The sequence below is a fragment of the Nestor notabilis genome, unplaced genomic scaffold (assembly GCF_000696875.1).
Source record: "Nestor notabilis isolate BGI_N333 unplaced genomic scaffold, ASM69687v1 scaffold4821, whole genome shotgun sequence".
NCBI lineage: Eukaryota > Metazoa > Chordata > Aves > Psittaciformes > Psittacidae > Nestor > Nestor notabilis.
This window is the reverse complement of record NW_009915946.1, coordinates 23841-46989: the sequence shown is the minus strand read 5'-3', so window position 1 is coordinate 46989 and position 23149 is coordinate 23841. Positions and strand designations below refer to the sequence as shown.

The 23149-nt window shown below is 42.7% G+C and overlaps 1 protein-coding gene across 2 annotated transcripts in view; it reads right to left on the bottom strand.

Annotated features, from left to right (window-relative positions):
* The window catches only part of SNAP25 (synaptosomal-associated protein, 25kDa), a 29575-nt gene extending 16041 nt beyond the window's left edge, over positions 1 to 13534 (bottom strand). The window contains exons 1-3 of one of the 2 annotated variants that reach the window (XM_010024359.1): positions 13436 to 13534; positions 12747 to 12788; positions 4504 to 4552 (exon numbers count right to left, since the gene is read on the bottom strand). In XM_010024359.1, the coding sequence (XP_010022661.1) occupies positions 4504 to 4552; positions 12747 to 12788; positions 13436 to 13507 (163 nt within the window). In that variant the 5' untranslated portion in view covers positions 13508 to 13534. The remainder of the gene's footprint in view (positions 1 to 4503; positions 4553 to 12746; positions 12789 to 13435) is intronic. The other variant, XM_010024360.1, reaches the window with a different exon arrangement.
* Between the last annotated feature and the right edge of the window lie 9615 nt (positions 13535 to 23149).

Here is a 23149-nt window from a genome sequence, read left to right as displayed (position 1 = left end):
GAGGGAAGCTGTAGCAAGGGCATCCCTCAGCTGCCTCTGTGGCCTCTTGAGCAAACACAGCTGCAAAAGCATCTTACACAGCATTGGAAGCAGGGCCAGGACAGGGCAAGTGTGATGTTGCTCCACCTTTGCATCCCCATCTGTAATTTATAACAAATGTTCCTTGAATAGTGTCCAGGATCTGGGGCTTGTGTTTGAATGTCAGTTAAATGCCTATGGTGAAGGGAACTTGCTCCTTTGCCTGGAGTATTGTGCAACGAAGCAGTTTCCACCAATGACAATTTTAATTAGAGAAGAAAAAAAAATAAAAGGACATCCAAGAACATGTTGTAATCATAATTGCATACAAGAGGGCTGAATGTGAAACAGATTAAGCAGATTAACTCTTTCCGATGGTACTCGGTGATCCCATTTTCCATAAAGGAGAATCATATCAGAGCACAGTGCGTTTCTAGGACAGCCTTTACAGAAATCCTGAGTCTTGACCTAGCTCCACTATGAAAGGCATTGCTGAGCACAGGTACAAATGGAAGAAAGCTGGCAGGGAATGCTTGTGAGCCCACGTGTAGCTGCACTAAAAATAACAGTAGATGAGGCACAACTGGCTTTTGTGGAGGGTACGTTTGTCTTTTGTTCTGCACTACAACTGCAACAGAATTAATACCATTTTCCCTGTAGAATCTGAAATAGTTGATAGTTACCTTTTTTTGTCACTAATTAGCAAACCATTTCTGTCTGTGATCAACTTAGCTCATAGGTGTTGATGGAGCGCCTCTAGCAACTCTGCTTTTGGCATCTCACTTTTCATAATGGCTGTTGAATAGGAGGTAAACTGGGGAAGGGACCTGCGAAAGGGGCCATAATTTTGCTCTCTGGTGGAAAGGAATTGTAATTATCTTTGTATTTACTGCGGTTGTTTCCCCAGCGCTGTAGAAACAGCCCAGCCGTAACTCCTACAAACCTATAAAACTAGGAATTCCAGCAAGAACAGCGGAGGTCAGCCAGCACGGGCACCATCAGCGGTGCCAACACTTGCTTGAGGGATTGCCCAGTTACTCCAAAGTTTCATCTCTATACTTCCACTTTATCTGGAGTACAGATCTGTTGGGTAGGTTAAGCTGCTCCCCGTGTTCACTGGCATTGCTACTTGTGCATTTGCTGTTGCTGTGGTGCAGGGAGGAAATTTCAATTGCATTGGCGTTTTCTTTGTGGCTTATCAAAGCTATGGCTATTTCTCTATCTTGTCTTGCATGAAAAATGGCTGTGCTACTGCTGCTGTTATTGGAAAAGCTTCTCCCCTCCATCCTGTTTGGAATACAAGAACAAAATTCTTTTGTAATAAACTGAATGAGGACATTGTACCCTTGAAGGTCCAAATCTCTTTGCTTGCTGATACTCTCAGGTGATGGGATTTTCCTTTGGAGGAAGATAGCTACCACTCTGGGATTTCTCCTGTGTCAGCAATTCAGGTTTATCTTCATATCCTCACTTTGTACTACCGGTTTCATTTCTACAGTCTGCTTTTACCAAAATGCATCCAAATATGAACATTTTTCTAAGTTAGCATGTTTCAAAAACATGTTTAATGAAGTAGAGCAACTGCTACTGCTCAATAACCCTTCACTGCATGACACTTTCAGTGTAAAATGTAAATATTTTAGTTTAAAGTGTTATGGACATATTTATATTTAAATAATTGATTAAAGGAGCTTGAATCAAGGCCAGGTTTACAAAAATATCAGCGTTATGGATGCACATAGGGCCTGGGAAAGACTTCCTCACTGATGGAGAAAATCTCAACAAGGAGACTCTAATCTCTTGGCTCCTTCTTTTTGGCTCCCCAGGGGAAGTACTGTGTTGAACTGGTTTGGGTGACAATACCTGTCTCAAAAAATGGTTATTCTTGGTATTGCAGAGGGACTATTCCAACAGCCTACTCAGATTCCCAATGACATCAAAGGGCATTGGGGGTGGTTTCTAGTTTTCATGGCAGTCTCATTCTCTGTGAAACAGGAGTACTGAAAGCTCTTGTGAAGCTCCACATCTCTGCAGGGTCACAACAGACCAGTCACAACTTCCAGATGTGTTAAATGTTTAGGCAACAGGAGCAAGCCAGGCTGGCTTTATTGCATAAATACCTACTATGGTAAAATTATTTTTATGATCGCAAAGTCTTCTGCTTATTGATGACAGAAAATGAATTCTGCTTTATGTTACTTAGATTGAGATCGGCTCGAAGTACTTTTCCTTGTTAAGTCTGTTTAACTTCAAAGCAAGCAATTTTAGAAGGAAACCTAGAAACAGAGCTTCAAGCAATGGCAGAGATCAGATATTCTGCTTGCCGCCCACTGCAAAGATCAATGTCATGTTTTTTTGTATATTTAACACCTAATAATCTTAAGTGACTTGTGCAGTCAGCTGAAAAGAGATCACATGGCAGTGTTAGCAAATTATTTCCTTAATCTGATAATCTGCTGAGACATCCACGGGTTGCACACACTGTACTAATTACAGAGGGCTCAAAGTCATCATTAGCGTGTTTTGACCAATAATGTAAGTCTTTTATCACTAAAATTAAACATAAATCAGGAATTATTACAGCTACATACGGCTAAAATGGACTAAACTTATTAAACATTTAGCATAGAACAGCAGTTACAATATACCCAGGGTTTGTAGCATTGTTAGGCTGTTTTCCATGAGAAACCCATAGTGTATAGTCACAAGCTAAATTTACTGAACCACTTAAGGCATGACCATAACCAATTTAAAGAGGCTTTTAAGTTGTCTGATTCCTTCCTGTAAGTATTGACTAACTGCTTCTCTGGCCATACAATATACATTTCAGGTTTCACTGTCAATATGAGTTTAACACTGAGTTCCCTGGACTCCAAAGAGGCCAGTGGGTCCAGTCTCAGCTCCTTGGCTCACACACACCATCCTTTCTAGCAGAGACAACTTCTGCAAACAGGGGTTTAGCAACAGTAGAGCTCCAAAGTAGAAAACAAAATTCAGGGTTATAATCAAAATAAACCTGCCTAGCAATCTGTGGAAAAAACAGCAGTTAAAGAACAGAAACATACTTTCCCAAGACTGAACACAAAGGGAGTTATAGGAACAACAAAAGTTTCTGCTGATCTGCGTGTGGATTACATTTCAAGATGCTCCTGGGTATTTACAGACTTTCTTTGACAATATTCATGATTTATTTCAATTGTATAATTCACTTCTGAAACAAAACACATTATTTAGACAGGTGCCATATCTGTTTCAACACAAGCAATTTCTGGTTTCCTGCATTCAGCGACAGTTCTTTTACTGCCATTATTCAGAAATTCTTTTGAAGACAACAAAATAGGCTTTGTAATATTTTTCTTGTCAAGACGAATTGGTGTGACAAAATTTGGTTGGGTTAAATTCCTTTCCCTAAAGGGGGAGAAGGAGGGGCAATGAGAAGTACATAAAAAAGGAAATAGGAGAAAACACTTTCTGGTTAGGTCCTGTTATTACTTTTCATTCATTTTGGTGCCAGAGAAGCAGGGACATTACAGATGCAAAGGGCCTGTCAGGTCCTGCAGTCCATTTCCCAGCAGTGCTTATAATCATTGCTTATAATCATTGGTCTTGATGAGTGGTACAGCATGACCTCTGTAGAAAACATTTCCTAATACAGTTTTGTATCATGCCACATAGATAATAATAATAAGGTCTAAGGGGGAGAGGAGGGGTGTCCTGGTTTGGGGTAGGGTAGCAGAAATTCATACTCTGGTGATTTAACTTCTCTTTGAGATGCTGTTTTGCTGGAGCTGTGAGTCTGCAGCAAATGAAGACTTCGTTTGGTTGGGGGAGGGAGCTACCTGCTTCTTTGTAGTATTATGAAGGGCAAAAATGTAATTTCCTGGAATGTATTGAATGTATCTGGCTCTGGCTTTGTCACTGTCATCCACAGACAGGGACTCATCTAAGCTTGAAAGCTCCTTTATGGTCAATTGTAATGAGCTGATCGTGTTATAGCCTTTAATGTGAAATTCCTGTTATCCTCACTGACATTTCTATACAAAAAGCAACTGAAATTCACACAAACTAAGCTGTTTTACCTTCTCTCAGGATGCATTTATTGCACAGCTTTCACTTGCGGCTAAAACAAGTGAGAGAATTACAGAGCACCTGCGTAAATAATGTTGGATTTTACACTTATTGAGGCAAATCTTCTCATCTTGTAGCTGTATCTTGACCCAAAGCTTGCTGAAAATAAATGATGATTTGGATGAGTTCAGCCTGCAGCTCTCTTTGACATTAATGGGAAGCAGATCAAAAGAAGTACAGACTCTTATGCAGTTATTGTACGTTCCTCTGTCAGACAACGAAGCTAAAGGCAAAGAGGTTTCGGGGTTCTCATGCACAACCACACGTATTTCATGGCCCTCATTTTCAGGATTGCACACAGTTAGTACAGTACTTTGAGAATGGTTATACTTCCTTACTGAAGCAATCTGAACTTACCTCCTTGCTCATCCAACATAACCAAAGTCCTGATACCAGCATCTTTACTCTACATCCCAATAGTGGTAGCAAGGTAAGGAGAGAGAAGGGGAGAAGAGAGAGAGAGAGAAAGAGAGATCAGTGAGGGAACTCAGCCCTAGGTACGGGACATAGGAAGACAAAAGAAAAACAGTGAAAGGAATGACAAGGTCATAAGGGGCTGGCGACACAGTCCAAAGACCTTATGTGCCTGGGCACTCTGTAAGGAACCGCATACTCTCAATTGTATCATCAATCCTTCAGGATTCACTGGGATACTGAACTACTGCAGTCCTGAAGCTTGAGATTAAAATCATCACTTTACATGAGAGTAATTTCTGAAAAGAGAGGGTTCATCTCCAAGTTCTCTGAAGCAGGAGAAGGGAAGAAGGGTGCATTGACATTGTGCGTGTGTGTTCATCCCAAAGGAGAAATTTCCAAGGTAAATAGATGTGACAAAAACATGTTTGAGAAAGAGGCATAGTGCTCTGTACATGGCCCTTGCACACAGAAGTCAGAAAGCTCACCTACCTAGGAAATCCTTTTTAAAGCAGGCTAATATTTAATACGATTAAGCCATAATTTTTGGCTTGGAGATCTAATAGATATGGGTTTAAGACAAGCTTTAATTCATCCAACAGACACCTTTAGCATCAATTGACTTTGGACTGAGCTTGAGGGTCGGGTTTCTAAAACACCTACATGCTGAATCTGTCCTTGCTCCCTCAGGTTAGTGGGAGTCTTATCATTGCCTTTGATGGATATGGGGTTTGAGCAGAGCCAAGGAGTTCAGAGCTCCCACCTGCTGAAGCCAGCAGCAGGGCACCTTTCACAAGTACAATTTCTGCATGCGTTATCATCGCTCCGGGTTGTGATCAGGAGTCTCGGGTTTCTGGGTGCTGTGATACGAAGCTATATTACAGATCAGATTAGCTCCTTTTTAATTACAAAGGGAAAACTAGCTCCATTCTGCTTGGAGCAGTGATAACATCTGTGAATAATTAATGGCCTGGACGATCTCCTGGCTGTTGCATGTCAATAGCAGATGAAGTAAGTCCTCTGCAGCCTGACAGCTTGCCAGCGGAGTCACCTGGACATGTGCAGCAGTAATTTTGCTGCTTCCATGAACATAAAGCCATCCACAGCCCTGTGAAGCAGATAAAGTTGGTGGTGCTGATTTTGTAGAGGGCAGGGGAGATACCCACAGCTGCACAGGAAAATGAGGAACAGAAACCTCGAGTCCTGACTGTCTCTCTTGCTTTTCAGACCATTCTCCCCTTCCTTGAGGCAAATTAAGGACTTCATATCATCCTTCTGCCCTGCTCACTGCCCTGGCTCATCTCTTTTTCTGGGAGCAGTGAAGTCCCTCTTGCCGGCACCACGCAGCCCACATTGGCTCAGACACAAACTGGACTCTGCCACGCTTGAGGGCTGGCTGGCTGGTGCAGCTGCTGCTTCTCTGCATTGTTCCAAAAGGATCCTGCTCAGTTCAAGAGATGCCTCTTGTGGCACTGCCTCTCTCTGCACTCCCGTTCTTGTCTTTCATGTCTACATCACTGTAGAAACTGGGAAAAACATCAGATGTAGCCTGGTTTTGCTCCTTCTTTTTAAACCCCCACCCTGGGTGAGTTGCCAGGTGGAGAGAAAAAGCCTCCTGCCTCTCATCATGCTCTGCCGTGCCTGCTGCTCTTGGGTCAGCTGTCTACCAGATACCCACTGCAGCTCTTTCTTCCTTCAAGCACGTACAGCTTGAATCCCAGCCAGCTTTTATTTTTCTCTAGAAACATAGGGTCCAAGGTTTGTCTTAAATTTATCTATTTCAAGTAAGGAAATTGCCTTTAATTATCTTACTTTTTCTGTGTCTTGGTCTGCTAAGCACTGGATGTGCAATAGCTTTTTATTGTGCTCTTTTCATGCTCTTGGTACCCAGGGATGTCTAACCCCAAAAGATTCATATGCATTTTAAAAACACTACAAGGCTGGTTTGGTCCTGAGTCATCTTGTGTTTGAGTGAATACAGTGCAGTCTGACATGGGATCCTTCTAAATATTGGACTCAGAAACCTGCAATTGATGATGTGATAGTTGTTGGCTTTCAGTGAGTCAAATATAGTCAGGCTGAGAAACATTTACTGCTCCTTAACCCTCTGACCTTATTTTCCTGCTGGTTTCAACATCTGAGCAAACTGCGTTTATGCAGCTAAGATGTACAGTGACCTGAATAAAACCTGTGCTGAGACAAACTCAGCAATTGGACCTTATGGTTTGTATTTCATATTAAATCCTTGCACTGAGTGGAAGAAGTGCAATTTTCTTTTACTTACCTGACTATCAGTGCCATTTAATATTGACAGGCAATAGTGTATCTCTTAAGAGTAGCCTGCCACAGCATTAACACTAATGTGAAAATACTAAAGGGTGTGCATTGAATATACTTCTCTGCATCTGAGGTCTAATCCAAAGCATATTGAAGCTAATAAGAAGGTGCCAACTGACAAAGATGAGAAGTGATTCAGACATCAAGTGACAATCTCCTCCTGTTTGAAGTTTCTACTAAGCATTAATTTTCAGCTTGTTCACAAAAAAAAAACCTGTGTAAAGCCAATTAAAAAAAATAAAAATCACATTTGTGCATTGAAACAGATTCAGACTTTCCTGAAAGTTCAGCACTTCCATTGTGACTGATCTTTAAGATAGCTCAAAACCAAACATGTCTATGAGATGAAACTGTTCTAAAAATGTGCTCGTCATCCAGACATCTGAACAGGAGAGAAACACTCAGTAACTGGCCCTCAACAGTGACAACAGACTGAGGCATCTCTGGAAACTACAAAACCTCTTAATTCAAAGGAATATAGAGGATTAAATGTGCCAAAGAAGTGCGTTTGGGGCCCAAACACAGAGAATGTTGGCGTTTTCTGCACTGAAAGTATGGCAGAAACTGCCCTTGGTCTCAGTGGGAGCAGCTGTCAGCAGTCACTCACAATGAGGAGGTGAAGAAAGATGTGTTTTCAAAGTTCCAACCCAGAAAACATGTTTTGCAATGACTCATCATAAAACCTTGAATTACAAGCTCCCAGAAGAGCCGCAGCAGGGCAATGTCCTGGTGACCATGCTTCGATCTGTCTGTTCCCGAGGGCTCGGGAAGGGTTCCCACCCACATCCAGTGCTCACCAACATCAGTGGAGAAGTCCCTCTTGTTATGAAAATGTGTGCTAAATGTACACTTTCCTCAGGATTAAAGTCTTTTCTTCTTCCTGTGCGATGGAGGAATTTCTTAAGACCTTGCACAGGCAATCCTCTGTTTAGTTTGTGGCAAAATAAGGATCCTCAAAAACTGGGGTGTTTAAAAAATGGGTAGGTCAGGCCAGAGAGAAGAAAAATGCATCTTTTATATGACCCTACAGAGCCTATGGAGCACGTGCCATTTTAGTCCAGCTCTTAAACCTGTAACTGCCTTCTCTCTCCAGAGTTACTTCTGATTCTCCTTGTCCTCTTGTTGCGCTTGAGAAGGGAATTTGGACTGCTGGATTTTGCCGTGGTGCAGCAAACATCTCACATCCTTGTCCTTCAGAAGAAAATGGCACAGCATGAATTGCTTTTGTTGAGACATTAAAGTGGCAGCTCTGCAGTTCCTCTGTTTATCCATAGAGCAGGTATACCGCAGATGGTAAAATGTATAATCTTTCCCAGCTCTCAAACATACTCAGCCCTGACTCTAGGAATGAGCAGGTCAACGAGCATGTCCTCCCAGGCTGATTTCCATGGAGACTGCTGCAAGTTGCCAACCATTTGTCTGCAAAGATCTGCCCAATTTTGCAGATTGCACAAGGTGGCCCCTCAGAACAGGGCTTAAAAATTTCACATTAGGTGAGACATCACCATGAGTACAGACCCCATAAAGTTTATGGAAGTCGATGTCCTCCAGCCTTTCAGTAGTACTAAGTCCTAGTGTTTGGACAAAAGCAAACCAACAAGGAGTACTGATTTGGGTTCAACCTGCTTTCCGTATGAAGCACATGCCCAAGTTCTCCACTGGACCTACTGATCAGAAAGCTAGAATACATGATTGTAAAATTCTGGGCTTAATTCAGCTCTTAGATACCTAACATACATGTTAGTACTTCAGTGAAGCAGTTTAACAACCTAACTGGGAACTCTTTAGGAGGCTTAACTATACATTAGCCTCAATCTAACAGCTTTTTATAACTTTTTTGTATGAGGGTCTCACTCAGAGCAAGTCAGCAACAAAACATTCACTGAAATCTGCCCAGCACTTTGGAGGATGCAAAAATGCAACACAATGCATTACTGTATCATTTCTTATTTTTGCTGGTTTGTCACCTAATTTCCCAAGGTGGGAATAAAACTAGGAAGAGAATTGGGATGAATTCTCCAAAGGCCAATTGGTCCCTCCAGGAACATAGTGTGTTGTGTCTTATCCATGCCTGCTACAAAAGGCAACTTCCAACTTTGGTTTAGTCTGAGGGGTGATTTTCGTAACAGTGTAAGGGAATGATGTATCAGATAGAAAATCCAAATTCCATAAATGGCTTTATCTGCATTTCAGGAGATACCCTGAAAAACAGTCATCCTGTTACTGCTTCAATGTCTTTCTGTGCCTGATTAAAGAGCCATGTTACTTCTCAGCCCGTTAGCTCACCCTGTAGTTCAGATCCTCAGCTGATATGAATCTATGACCCCACTCCTGAACCCCATGTGCCTGGTTTTCATCTAGTACAATGCCTCTGACTCCAGTGGTACCCTACTGGTTTACATAGATAAAGGGGCCTAATCCTGCATAGGAAAGACTGATACCAGAATTAGGAATCCCATCTGCCTGTGCCAGATATGTATTTCTGTGGAATTACACAGAGTAAATCAATTTTCTAAGTAGAACTGTTCCAATAGCTACTGGTGTCAAAGAGATTTTTCAAGTTAGCTTTACAAGCTTTGGACCAAACTCTAAATATATACAATATTTTCCTCTTTTATTCTTCAGGCTAAGGAACATTTGACTATGATAATGTCAGGAGAAACTCACTTCCCAATCACAAATGAGGGAAGTTAGTAAAATGGCATACTGCGTGCTCAGTGTCCTGCACAGAGAAGCATCATGAGGTTATCAAACATTTACAGCTTACCATTTCAGCTTTGCTGTGTCAGTAACCTTGACTCAAACTCCACAGCATATGAGAGAAGAAGATAGTCCTGTCTGGATTTAAATGTACAAATCAACCCTTTTGTCTGTATGTGTTGCTAAAAGTGCTTTCTTGCCAGGCTTCCCGCAGTACTGATCTTGTAGCTATTTTTTCCCTTGTTGCATCATAGCTAGAAACCATTTTATTTCCCCCATTATAATATGATTGATCCTCTTTAAAGACCATGGTGGTTTCACTGAAAGATGGTAGTGGACTCACAGCTTTTTCCCCTTGCATGTGTTATTCTGTATTTTGTAACATTGGCTCAGAGGTAAAAACTTGAACAAGGAAATAAGGAGGTCAGCTACAAACTGTGTATTTAGTGTCACTTCTTCTGCTTCAGTTCATTTTTATGTTTTGGCACAAACATTGCACAGCATCATCATCAAACACAGGTATTTATAGCACTGAGTAGCTGAGAAGCTCAAACGAGCATTGGTCAGTGTAGGTGTAGCTGTGTTGCAAGGGTACTCTGGGTACCACAGAGCAAGCTGATTTTTGTGATATGCCATCCCAGTACATAGGTGCCCTGGGGCAAATAGTGGCTACTTTGCAACAGCCACACACCATTTCTTCTTGCTTCTGCTGTTGTGGTAGGACTGAAAATAATCAGCTTCTTGCAAAGCTGGGTTCTAAAAATCAGAAGCTGTAACAGATTTGGTTTTTCTTGCTGACATTCCCTGGGAACAGCACCAGGGCTTAGTCTCCAAACTCAACCTAGTCTTCTTGAGCAAGGAGGGCATGGCCCTTTGGGGACATCAGTTTTGTCCCCCAGGCTATGAGCTACATAGCATTAAGGATGCCCTGTACCGCTACAGGGCTTCCCAGGGTGGACAACAGTCTTCTGATTCTAGAGTGGAGCCAAGTCAGTCTGTTTATTCTGTATTTGCCTAGTATCCAACAGAGCCAAGCCAACCATGATAGGACTCCATACAGATATATATAGTAATAATGCTTAAACATGGGGGCATCCTTTTCCTAGGTAAGGAATAACACATTTGCTGTATCAAGAGAATAGAGTAAAAAGCATTCTTTCAACAAGAAAGAGTACGTTCTCTCTATACTCACTAGACAGGTTCTTCTAAGCAAGGGAGTCTAATTGGATCTTTGGAGTCTATTAAATCAGAGGAGTGCAAGTTCCGTTTCAAAACCACTCACCATTTGTCTTTTCAGTATAAAGTCTCTCACTCCCTAAATGCTGCATTCTCTTAAAAGTACTTAGGAAATGGGATCAGAGTAATCAACCAGCTGTTTCAACCACACAGGAATTTTAAAGGTCTTTTGTAGTCACATTAGTGAGAATAATATTCAGCTCATTTAGAATAACTCCCTTGACTGCTCAGAGCTACTTTTAGAAACTCCTCTGTTTGGACAGGATGATATTGTAGCATCTAAATAAAAGGCAGGTCCAGAGAGATGCCAAGCTCTTCCAAGAAGTGCTAGAGTCCTACGTAAACTCATGGGTAAATTCAGCAGTCCCAGTTCTCCTCCTGCTTTGCCATTTGCCATGATTTAATACTGAAATTCCAGTGGCATTCACAATATGCTGGTTCAATATGTTAGGAAGACTCAAGCAGTGCATAGGTCACACAAATACGGCTCAGGAGAGACAGAGCTGGTATTTACTGATGGCTTGGCCCTCAGCAAATCACTTCTCTTTTCCTGCGCCTCTCTTTCTTCCCACTCATCATCTGCCTTGTCTGTTTAGATCATAGGCATTTGGGGGCAGCAGGCTCTCCTGCCTTGTGTTTGTGGAGTTACCCATATGAGACTCTCTTCCCTGTTGTTGAATTGACATTATCAGGAGCTGCATCCAGCATAGATTTGACAGAGAGTGATGGTTAGAAATGGCATGTCCAGGGAATTGAGCAGCAAAAGGGGACAGACTGCTCGTGAGACAAGAGCATGTTTCAGCTGCAAGGGGCCCCGATCTGAAGTGTTTCTGGAGGAGAAGCGATGCTGACTGTGCTCAACGACCCATCTATCTGCCTATCTGTACACGGAAATTTAATTCTCTCTCCACTGGACTCCATTGATCTCCACGCTCCTGATTGATTTCAAGGCCACGGAGCCTACGGCTGGGCTTGTGCTTGTTCCTGAACGCAGGACCTGATGTAATTTCCTTCCCGTTGTCTCTGCTGGAGACTCCTCTGGTTGTCAGGACCAGTGGGACTGTCAGTGCTGATGACCCTGATTAAAAATGTCACCAGCTCCAGAGCCAAGGCGTGCTTGGTGTCTGAAATTAATACGTCCTGTCAGGTGGGAGCAAAGTTTTCCACCACCCGATGGCTGAACACTCTGAACTAAACTGAGTTCGGGGATTTCCAACTTTTAAACCCCTTTGGCATGAAGAGGGTGAAATGAAGCCTGACTGAATTGCTTTTTCCCTTCTGAAAGTGACTCCTCCAGGCAGGTATTAGCTGTGAGGACCGAGCCCAGTGCCCCTTCCTTTGCACTGTAGAAAATTAGAGAACTTCCCTTTCTAAAGCTGTCCGTCTGGGACATTTCATGAACCTTGAAATTCCAGAGATAAGTAAAGAAGTGGCATTTAAATGCTGTGGTGACCAATGCTCTATAAATAGATATGAGTGTTTATGGAGAGGGAGGTATTTAGGGACAACAGAGCAAACAGACTGAGGGTATTTCTCACCTTCCCCACTCACGGTGTTATGGCAAGGGTGTCAGAGTGGTGCTGGCACAAGGCTCCAGGAGCTCTGCAGCAAACTCAGCCACTTGTCCCTGACTCCAGGTCACCTTCAAAGGCTGTTTCCTTGGTTTATCTCAAGTAGCCTGTCTCAATGGATACTCAGGTATGGGCAAAACAGTGTCTCAGCAGCTGGTCTGCAGTGTGGCACTTGGCAACTAGGGCACAGTATCTTGAATGACTCTCATAAGGGATAAGGATAAGGAGCAGCACATGAAGCCATGGCCATGCACTAGCAATGTGAGTTAAAAACACTTCCAGTGTTGGACTCTCCATCACTTTTGCTCACAACAGAAGTGCAAATAAAATGCATGTCCTTACCTCTTCAACAAGCTGCAGCATTCGACGGGTGCTCTCAAGGGACTGAAAGAAACAAAGGGAAAACCACTCAGATTTGGCAAGATTCACTTTCCAACACTAATGTGCAGGCTCATGCTGACACTATGTTTTTCCTATCCTCTTTGCCTTCCCTCAAAATCAGGCCATCAGCAGGGTACTGGTGATCTCTTCCTCTCCAGCTCTGTTACAGCTCACTAATGCAGCAGTTCCCACCACATCTCGAGGCAGCTGCAGTCTCTGAGGCTCCTGCTCCCCTTGCTCATGTGTTGCGGTGGTAATGCTTGGAACAGTTGGTGTTCCACTTTAAAAATGAAGTCTGTGGTTTTCAGCTAAGACTTTTCAGGGACCTAGTTGGTGACTTTTAACATTTAATAGGTTTGGCAAATTGAAAGAATCCTCAGAAAATATTAAATTGCTGCTTTTTGCTCTGAGGCCGGTCAGATTGATGCAGACTCTAATACCTAAACCAAACTCACAATCAATAAATGCCTTAATTTGGACTAAACATGACACTAAATTTTACCCTGGCTCATTTAATTTCCAATTCTGCTTTCAGTGTAAAGCTGACAGAAAACAGAATCATCTCTAGAAACCCTGTGCTGGCTCAGCTCCTGTTTCTGGATGTGTCTCTCACACCAAAGCCAACCCCAAGTTTCCTGCTCCGCTCTCACTTCATCAGCAAGCTGGTCAGCACGCCGCTGCATTTCTTCCAACTCATTGCGCATATCAGCGTCTTCTGCCATTTTAGCTGTGGGTGTGTTTGTGGAAGCTGCAGATCAAGGATTTGCACTCAGCTGCTTGTGAGCCTGGAAGACAGAAAAGGAAGAAGAACAGTGTGGTTAAGCTCCCTGACTCACTGAATTGTGCTTAAATGTCAGTCCCACAAAAGGGCTCTTATTACATGAGTGCCCTCACCCAAACTCTTCCTTTCTGGATAGCAATTCCTATGTAGTAGGGAGCACACAGGATTGTTCAAGGTGGTGCTTTATTCCTGTATTATTAATCACTCTCGAAGAACAAGGATGTGTGCTCGTCATGTTCTTTGAGGAAAATCCTTACTTCTTTCTTAACCTTTCAAATGCTATTCACATCAAAGCTGGAGACTCAGGAGGCGTTATTCGCTACCAGAAACAGTCTCGAGACACATTAATTCTTCTCTAGAATTAAAAGCCTAACATGAAGGGGGTCAAGGTCAAACCTATGCACCTTATGTCCTGTGTTTTTCAGCTGCACTTCTTGGAAGGCTGCACACTCAGCTAATACATTTGCAATGAAATTAAAGAAAATGAAACTTTGCAGGTATTTACCAGCTGATGACTTGCCCCTCATGCTATAGTTCAGACTCTGAAATAATCTTTATAGCTAGACTGGAGAAGTTGTCTACCTGGGCACATCCTTCCTTACAGGGGAAGGCACAGCAGGACCTAACTGGTGTTTTCAACTTCTCCCCAAAGTGGGTCAGATTCTGCTCTTGGTTATCGCTCTCAGTACAGAACTGAGTTCATCCTAACCAGAGATGAGGATGCAGCCCATTAATCCTCATTTGGGCAGGGTTTCTTTTTTGGTATAAAATCGAGCTAGCTCTGATTACTGAGCATGACTTGATTAAGAAAGGCGGGTCCTCCTACCATCTGCCAGGTCTTTATAACAACAACACTGGCTTATTTCTTCGCTTGATTCAAGTGTGGCACATCGCAAATTAATGCCTACTGAATGTTAGGTTTGTTCATTGCAGGAAAACCTAATCCCAGGTGCAGAGGAGGTGGAGAAGTTGGGGGGCACTGGAAATAAACAGCCATAAAGAGCATTCCATCATGCTCAATTACAGAAAGAGGACAAAAGCAGCCCATTTCAGCAAAGCTGCTCTAAGAAGCTAAAATCCCAGGGGCTATTTTCTGTCCTGTCTTTGTAATGCATGCAGCCTTTATGAAGCAAGATAAGTCAGGGCACAGCTTGGCTTTAGATTTTTAACGAATAGTAAGTCTGTTTAAATGGAGGTTATCTATCGGAGAGGAATCCGTTCCTCACTTTGACAGTGCTTGCAGTCAGGACATCAGAAGTATGGGCTGAACAGGCACAGCTGTGTGGCAGGGATACCTTCTGAATCACACCCTGTTTGCTTAGGAATATATAAGGAAAGCAGACAGCTCCTTGCATTTCCTCTGCAGCTGCAGCAACAGATTTGCTGTTTTTTCTTATCTAAGGGAGAATATATGACCTTCACGCTTTCGCATTAGCTGTGCCCTTGCTCATGGTTGCTTTTCCTCTTTGAAGCTACATCAGGAAGAAATCTATCTCAAAGAATCAGCCCTGCAGCTACTGGCACAGCATCCTACTTTCATCACTGAGCACATCGCCACATCCTTGTCAGAGGGAGACTGACATTTTATGATGGGTCATACAATGTTTAGGAACCCAAATATGTGCTGGAGAAGATGCCCATCCGGTTCTGCCAACCATTCACAGCAGTGTGAAGGACCAAGCTTAAGCAACTCATCTGCAGCCCCAGCTGATGCAAACATAGAGCTTAATTTCATGGCTAGAATTCAGACTGGTATCAGTCACTTCGGGGATGCTCACAAACAGGTTTACAAACACTGAGGTCTAGGAGGAAAAGACGAGGAATTGGTCTCCTCCTGAAGGGCATGTGAAAGTGTGGGAATATTCTCAAGGCCACCCCAACCTTCCCACCCTGATGCTGCACTTGTGCTGCCCTTTATGGCACATCACGAAGCTCTGGGAAGACACTGCTCTTAATCAGCAAATGGAACATGCTCATCTGGGATAAAAAGATGTTATTTTGGTAAAGAACTGCTTTCCAAACTCCTGTCCCACTTGGCACAGGCTGGCAGTAGCACTGGCCACTGCTTCACAAATTGTGTTTGTTCCCAGATCGAGGCAAAACTGAGCATCTAAATATTTTTGGCACAGCCTCTATGACAGAATACCAGGATTAAGTCTGTGGGCCTAGTTTTGAAATATCTACTTAAAATATTCACCTCTGCCTAGATCCTTCCATACACTTGTGCTGGCAGAATAGCAGCACTGAGCTTTAGCAAACATCAGGGCAATTTAGACACGATGCTGGGGTTGATCTAATTGGTGTATACATGTAGCTATGAGGGGCAGGAAACTGGTTCTGTGTTATGTCTGTCTGGTAGCATCTCACTAGCTGTAAAGTGGGAGGAGATACTAACAGGGAAATTGGCTCAGTCTCTAAGCATATCCAGTGTGAGCTGAATGATTACAGACCTGTATGGGAGTGAAGGTGAGATGAGTGCTTCTACTGACAATAGCAAATAATAACACTCTGTCAGTCACTGCAGATAACATGCATGGAAAATTCACTTCTCAAGTAGATTCCAGCCTGACTTTTGATCTTTTACTTGTTAATTATTGATCAGGAGCCAGTGGTGGTGTTGACTGGTGCAGAAAAGAGACAAAGTGGAGAAACTTTGTGATTTTTCTTTAGAGTTATCCTCCTTGCTTAGTTAGAACCATCAGCTGGTGTTTTAGTGATAGACACATCCTATTTTGCATCATGCTAAAAAAAGCCTGTCAGAGCTTGTAACCAGAGATGTTTTGTAGCAAGTGATTGAACTTGACAGGTTTATTGAGATTGTTTGGTATTTGTAAAGCTCTTACAATGAATTGAGAAATAACAAAAAGCATTCTTCCAGACAAGTCATTTTACATCAAGTTTTAGTCATAAACAGAAGTGCCCCACAGCAGTGCTGATCCAAATTTACTTAATAGAAAGCCATGCACAAGAATCAATAAAGATAACTGATTTGTACACAGTATGATAAACTACATATATTTTGCAGAAGGCTGGGAATGGGTTTGTTTGGTTTTATTCCCATATTTTGAAGTTTAAATGTGGAATAGGACATACTAGAGACAGGATTTTCCTTGAAGAGTCTCATTTCAGCTTAAATTCCTTTTCAGTGTCATGAATTTCCAACAACAAACCCTATTATTATTAAAATCCTGTGGAGAGCAGATTTATATTTAAAGGGAATTATACTTTGTCCCTGCCCATAGCAGGGGGTTGGAACCAGGTGATCTTTAAGGTCCTTTCCAACCAAACCATTCCATGATTCTATTTCTCTCAGTATAATTTAACAGTTTTTCCTTTGTGGTGTCTCTTAGGAACACCTGTATGTAGTCCTCTTGATGTACTAAAACATCAAAACTGAAAGATTACAGGAATAGCCAAGAAAAAGTAACCCATAATGGTTTTACTCTCACTGATTATGGGACAGACTTTCAAAAGCATGAGGTATTATTCTGTCTTGGGCCCACTGAAACCTGCTTTTGTTTTAGCAGAACGGGAACAGGCCTACAATAATATTGAGGACTTTGGGTAATAAATTCCTCGTGCAATTTCTATGTTTTACAAAAACTGGTATTTTGCATTCTGTTCTCATTTAAGCTCATTCAATCCAAGTGTCAAAATCCTATAATTGCTTAAGAATCTTGAATATAACTGGAAATAAACTTTCCAAAAACTACTCAGTACTCTCAAGTACAGTTTCTTTTGCCTACAGTCACTGCGGAGATGACAGCTCAGAAAACCAAAGTTGTGATGTAATATGTTAAACTCGTTAGATCTAAAGCTTCAATTAAAAACCCCAAGTTGCTACAGAAGTTACAGCCACTTGCACACACTCAGTCAATTTGTGTTTACACTCACAATAATTATATATATATAAATGCAAGCTCAAATTTTCACAAGGATCTTGGGCTTTTAATTTCAGCAAAGGGAAAGGAAATCCTCTGGGTTCACACACAAATATACGTGGTGCTCTTTTAAAAGGAAACAAAAGTCCAAGCATTGCTACAAAGACTATGTACATTAGGTACTAAACTGTGCTCTGTGTCTTCTAGACAACACAGGTAACTACAGGGACTTGGGTGACTTATATCAAATTCCCTGTGAGCCAGCCTTATATGTTATGCCAGACCTCATGCAGAAGCACAACAGATGGAAGGTTAAAGAAAAATACAGAGACTGGCTAATGGAAAAGCATTGCCTATTATACTTTGAATTCTGCATCTGCTATTTTAGTAGTGCTCAGATGCAATAAAGAGTCTCATAGCGAGAACATTATATAGCCTCCCAGTTACACTGAAGTCTAAGAGAGACCTACATATATCCCCAGAGAAAGAGAGATACAATGAGTGACCTTTGAAAGCAAATATTTGCTTCACAGTGATGTAAACACTTCAATGCAATAAATACAGGAAAATGAAAATGCTGCAATTTACTGTGGTAAAGACAACACTGCAATAAAATGTTCTTTTTTTTAAGCGCTCTCCCTGTTATTAAAGGGCACATCTATTTTTCCTGTGGAAGTCTGTAGCCAGAGGATGACTGCATTGGCGTATTCCACTAAAGGAGTCAGTCTGTCAATACCATAGTTTATGCTTCTTTCTTGAAGGATTGAAAGAGCTTTCCCGCAGTGGTGTGGCATTAGTAGAGCCACTGAAAACCTAAAGAAAGACTTTGCACCAAGCGTCTCAGGATGGATATTGAGCCATTTAAAGCTGGAAGTTAGTCTGTATCTATTCTACTTCCTTTTTCAACCTGGTTGTTGGTAGAAGGAGAAACACACACTGTCAAATGGTGGGGGTGAAGCTCAGCTACAGATGAAGGAGGTTATCACTGCTCCTCAGTGTTGCCTTGCAGCCTTCCAGTCGGCCCCCCAAGTGCTGTGCAAGGCAAGTTCAGCCACCACAGGACCAGGCACAAGGCAGTTCTGGGGCTGTAGAGGATCCTCCTGTCAAGGTGCACATATCTTTCCCTGCTGCACCTCCCCAACAGCTACGACTGCCCATTGGGGAGCTAACTAGAGCTCAGCAGCCCAGCATGTTGCTCGTGTCTTTCACAACCTTCACCAGCCTTCCCCAAATGAGCTTTTTGCAATTGGGTTCTAAGAAATGGACTGACAGTAACCCCAAAGCTCTGTCTAGACCAGAAATTGCCTTCTAACACCAGTAGGGAATGAGATGACACCAAAAATGAGAACCCGCTGCAAAAGGATGCTTAGATGCCAATACCTGTGCTGCTGACAGCAGCAGGTTCTCCCTGAAACTGTTGAGGATGTAGTGTTCAAAGGCAGATCCCAACAGAAAGCCAAGAAAGAGTTGTGTGTGCTGCCCACAGTCGGTTGGGAGCATAGTTTTTATAGATCATGGGCTCTCAGAAGTGGCCCTCACAAGCTCCAGCTCTTCTGGGTTTTGACTTCTGTCATCTCCATTTCCCCCAGAGCTCACCACAATTAATACCATCTATAACAGAAACATTTCCTGCTTTTGCTCTTATTGTGTTTTAATTGATCTGAAAGCACTTGGAGAACAAATCGGCCAATTTTGTAATGAAAAATCCTATTTAAAGATTTTATGCTATCACATAAAAAGTAACAATGAAAAAATACTCAAATTTGTGATTTAGATTTAAATACCCCTGAAATAAAATCTTGAGGAAAGTCTGCTTTTTATATCAATTCTGCAGCACAGGCTATTGCCTGGGTGTGATTTATTCAAAAGATCTTCAGCAAAGTTCTCATTTCCAAAGAAACACTTTTGTTACGGTTGTGTTTAAGCCAAGAATCTGCTTCTGTGTTTCCACACGGTATGTGAGCATTAACCTGTGGCACAGACACCTCATTCCTCTTCTGTTGCTGTCCCACAGTGTGTTGCTTGCAAGCCTTTGGGCCTAGCTCCGCAGCCCAGGCTGGCAGAATACAGTTATAACTGATTTTCATTCTGATTTTTCCTTGATATTCAGTGAAGAATAATACCTACTGGTGAGGGCTTGTCAGGGAGTGCCTTTGGAAAAGACGGGCACTGAGATCTTGCAAATCTGAATTCAGGAGAAGCAGGCAATTCCTAGTTCATCACTGTTTTCCTGCAATCCCTTTGACAACTTATTTTACTCTTATGGCTTGCTTGTGTTGGCTGAAGATAGGTCTCAAGAGCTATGTAAGTTGCTGTAGGTGTTTGGTTTCCTGCAGCTGGCCCTATCTGTTAGTGTCATACAGATGTCTTGGATACCCTCTGATGAGCCTGCTTGCCCATGTATAACAACTGAATCTCTCTCCCACCTACAGAATACAGATAAAAATCTTCTTTTTCTTCCTGTCTTGTCTTTTTTCTCTCCTTTACTTAAATCGTTGGTGTTTCAGGGCATGGACTGGCACTCGGTTTGGGGATGTATGGGGTGCAGGACAACAGGGGCTTTTGAATACGTGCTAATGAGCATGTCATCATAATCTCTCACTGCATCTCTGTGTCAGAACCCATGCCTAGCTGGAACAAGAAGTCTCCAGTCAGAGGCCAAAATGAAGATGTTGAAGTATAATTAGACAAAATTATGACTCCTGATTATTTGCTTAATGCGTTGGAAAACATAATTGGAAAGCGGTTTTCCTATGGGCTTGTGTTGTTTATAATGACAAAAAGCTCAATAAAATGCTTTCTTAGTGTGAATGCAATTATGCAACATAAATGTTCTACCAGGAGAATTACTTCTTGTAAACGTGGGCACATCTACCCCTGATGAGCCCCTGATCATTAGTAGGTAGATGAGTGTGATTGTGAGCATATACAGTTGCAGTGCAGCAGACAAGTTGCATTGACACAACTGCTCCATGCTGCCTGTTTCTGCAAGTACAAGCAGTAGGATAAGGGGTAATGGGAAATTCAGGTTAGATGTAAGGAAGAAGTTCTTTACTGTGAGGGTGCTGAGGCACTGGAATAGGTTGCCCAGGGAAGTGGTAAATGCTCCATCCCTGACAGTGTTCAAGGCCAGGTTGAACAGAGCCTTGGGCAACATGGTCTAGGGTGAGGCATCCCTGCTCATGGCAGGGGGGGTTTGGAACTGGATGATCTTAAGGTCCTTTCCAACCCAAACTATTCTATGATTCTAAGTAGGGAACAATACACCCTATGTTTTCACCCAGGTGCTGCAGCCAGGAGCAATGGCAGGTGGAAAACGCTGCCATTGAGAGCTCAGAGAATAACAGGCAGTTGTAAAAGAAATGCCTGGAGCCACCCCATCCCAGTACAGAGGAAGTCATTGTTGTCATGCCAGTTGTCAGACCACACTGCTGTTTTATGAGGCTCCAACGTGTACATGTAGCTTTATCAGCCTCCTCCACCAAAAAAAATAGAAGCACAGAGCAGCCATTTCGTAACAATTTCACTTCAGAGTAATAACAACTTGACTTTCTAACCGTGTTACTGCTAACAAAACCGCTTTGGAAAATAAACCTTTCAATGTGTTATCTCTTCACAGTCATTTCTACAGCTCTGAACCCACACAGTTTTCCTCTTTTGGTTTTTCTCTTTTTTCCCTTTCTGACAACAACAGAAATACATCGCAGGCAAAAATGTTTGGTTTGTCCATCTGGGAGAGCAACCAGCCAGAGTGGTGGGGGTTGAGGATAAACCCTCTTACCAGGAGTGAGCACCTCACCTGGAGCGAGCTGAGGGCACTGAACAGAGACCTGGGCTGAGCAGGCTGCTCTGATTTCCTGTTGTTACAGGTAGCTGACTCATACAGCTTCGTTTATAATTCAGCAAGCTATGTCCTATGGTTCCCAAAGTTTATTATGTTCCCACTAGTTCTGAGTCCAGACTCCCACTTCTCCAGTATCCAAAAAATATTCCCCTTCTGGCACAAATTAATTCACAGCTAGAAAATACCAGCTTGTTCCTGTTCTGGTCTTGTCCTTTGGCTTAAATTGTTTCTCTCCTTGCCTTTCTCTCCTGTCTCTGGGTTTATAAACAGCAGTAATAACCTTTCCCAGCATTTGTTATGACATGAAATATCACACTCTGTTAGTCTTGGTAAATGGACTGTTGGTTATGCTGGTTCCAGTTTGAATTAGTCTTCTCTGGGGAAGGGTGGCTGGCATTTCACAGGGCATTTTAAATGAGAATACAGGCTTTGCTCAGAGGGCTTAGTGCTTCCCCATCTCTCCAGGAGATACCTGCTCCAAAATATCCTACAACCTCACTTGCCGTTTGCATGGCTGGATCTTGGTGGCTCAGGACAAGAAATCCAGGTATTAGTAGGGCGGATTAAAGAAAATGTCTTGACTTGTGACAAAGCTATTTACATTCTGTGGCCAGCATCTGGGAGAAAACCAAAAAGCATCGGCTTAGCTGGAGGATGAGATTTCTGACTGCATCACAATGTTCAGTGAAACTCACACCCTGAATTCATTCACGTCTCCCCAAAAATATTCACTCACTACCACTGCAGCAATGATAAGCAGTCAGCCTCTCTTCTCTTTGACTATAGTCCAACCTGGGTTTCTTTACGCAGCTCCTAAGCCACTAAATCTGATTAACAGACAGTTTTAGAAGCTTGGGGTGAAAGTCATGCCCCATTTCAAGTTGGAGGAAGTTTTGCAGTGCCATTAGAGGGGTCAGGCTTGCAGGTGGGGCTACCAGCCAGCAACGTGTTGGTAGATGTGGCAGTGTGTGGAGGGTGAAAAATGGAACATGAAGGGGCAGTCTGCATGCAAACATAAAATGGAAGTGCTTGGCATCTTAAATGCTTCTGTGCCAGGTTTTCCTGGGGCTCTACCTGTTCCCTTCTGTTCCTCTTAGATGAATAGATCAATATATAGAGAGATAGAATAGATCTAGATATAAAAATAAATAAAAGAAAAATAAATATAAGGTAGAATTATAGCAAGACATTTATTGCTGCATTTAGGAGACAGTAAGGAATGAGAAAGCTGCATGGCAGATTTTCCTAGGAAGCATAAAGGGCATTCCCACTAAGCTGCCTGAGCCCTGCTGGGTTTGTGGTCCATAGGTTTGTAGAAGGAAACTCTACCCTTTGCACAGTCTTTTAAGAGTGCTCAGAGCTCCTAGTCCTGCCCCTTGACCCCACATACACACCCAAGCCTCTTCCACATCTCCTGGTTTGTTAATCGTCCCTCTGAAGAACATCCCAAACCAAAATGATCTTTCGGGGTGAGGGACGGATTCACACCTGGGTAGTGACAGGGAAACCAGTGAGGGGCAAAGGCATGCACTGATTTCCTAGGAAGCCAAGCGGGACCTGCGTTCCCCCTTGGCTCATAGCACCAAAGGTGCTCAGCACCCATCTGCACCCATCTGTTCCTTTTCCCGTTGCCCGTGGACCACAGCTGTGAAGTGCTGAGGTTTTGCAGGGTGTATGAGACACCTGCTTCCAGCATGATTCAGGAAAGGGGTTGGTCTTAGCCTGGGAAGTCAGCAGGCAGTGAGCAACAGCCTTTTCGCTCACATCTTTCATGCAGAGGCTGGATCAATCTGATTCAAAGTCACTGTAATGCAGAAGGTGAACTGTGTCTGTGCCTATTAAATACTCCCTGGTGCTG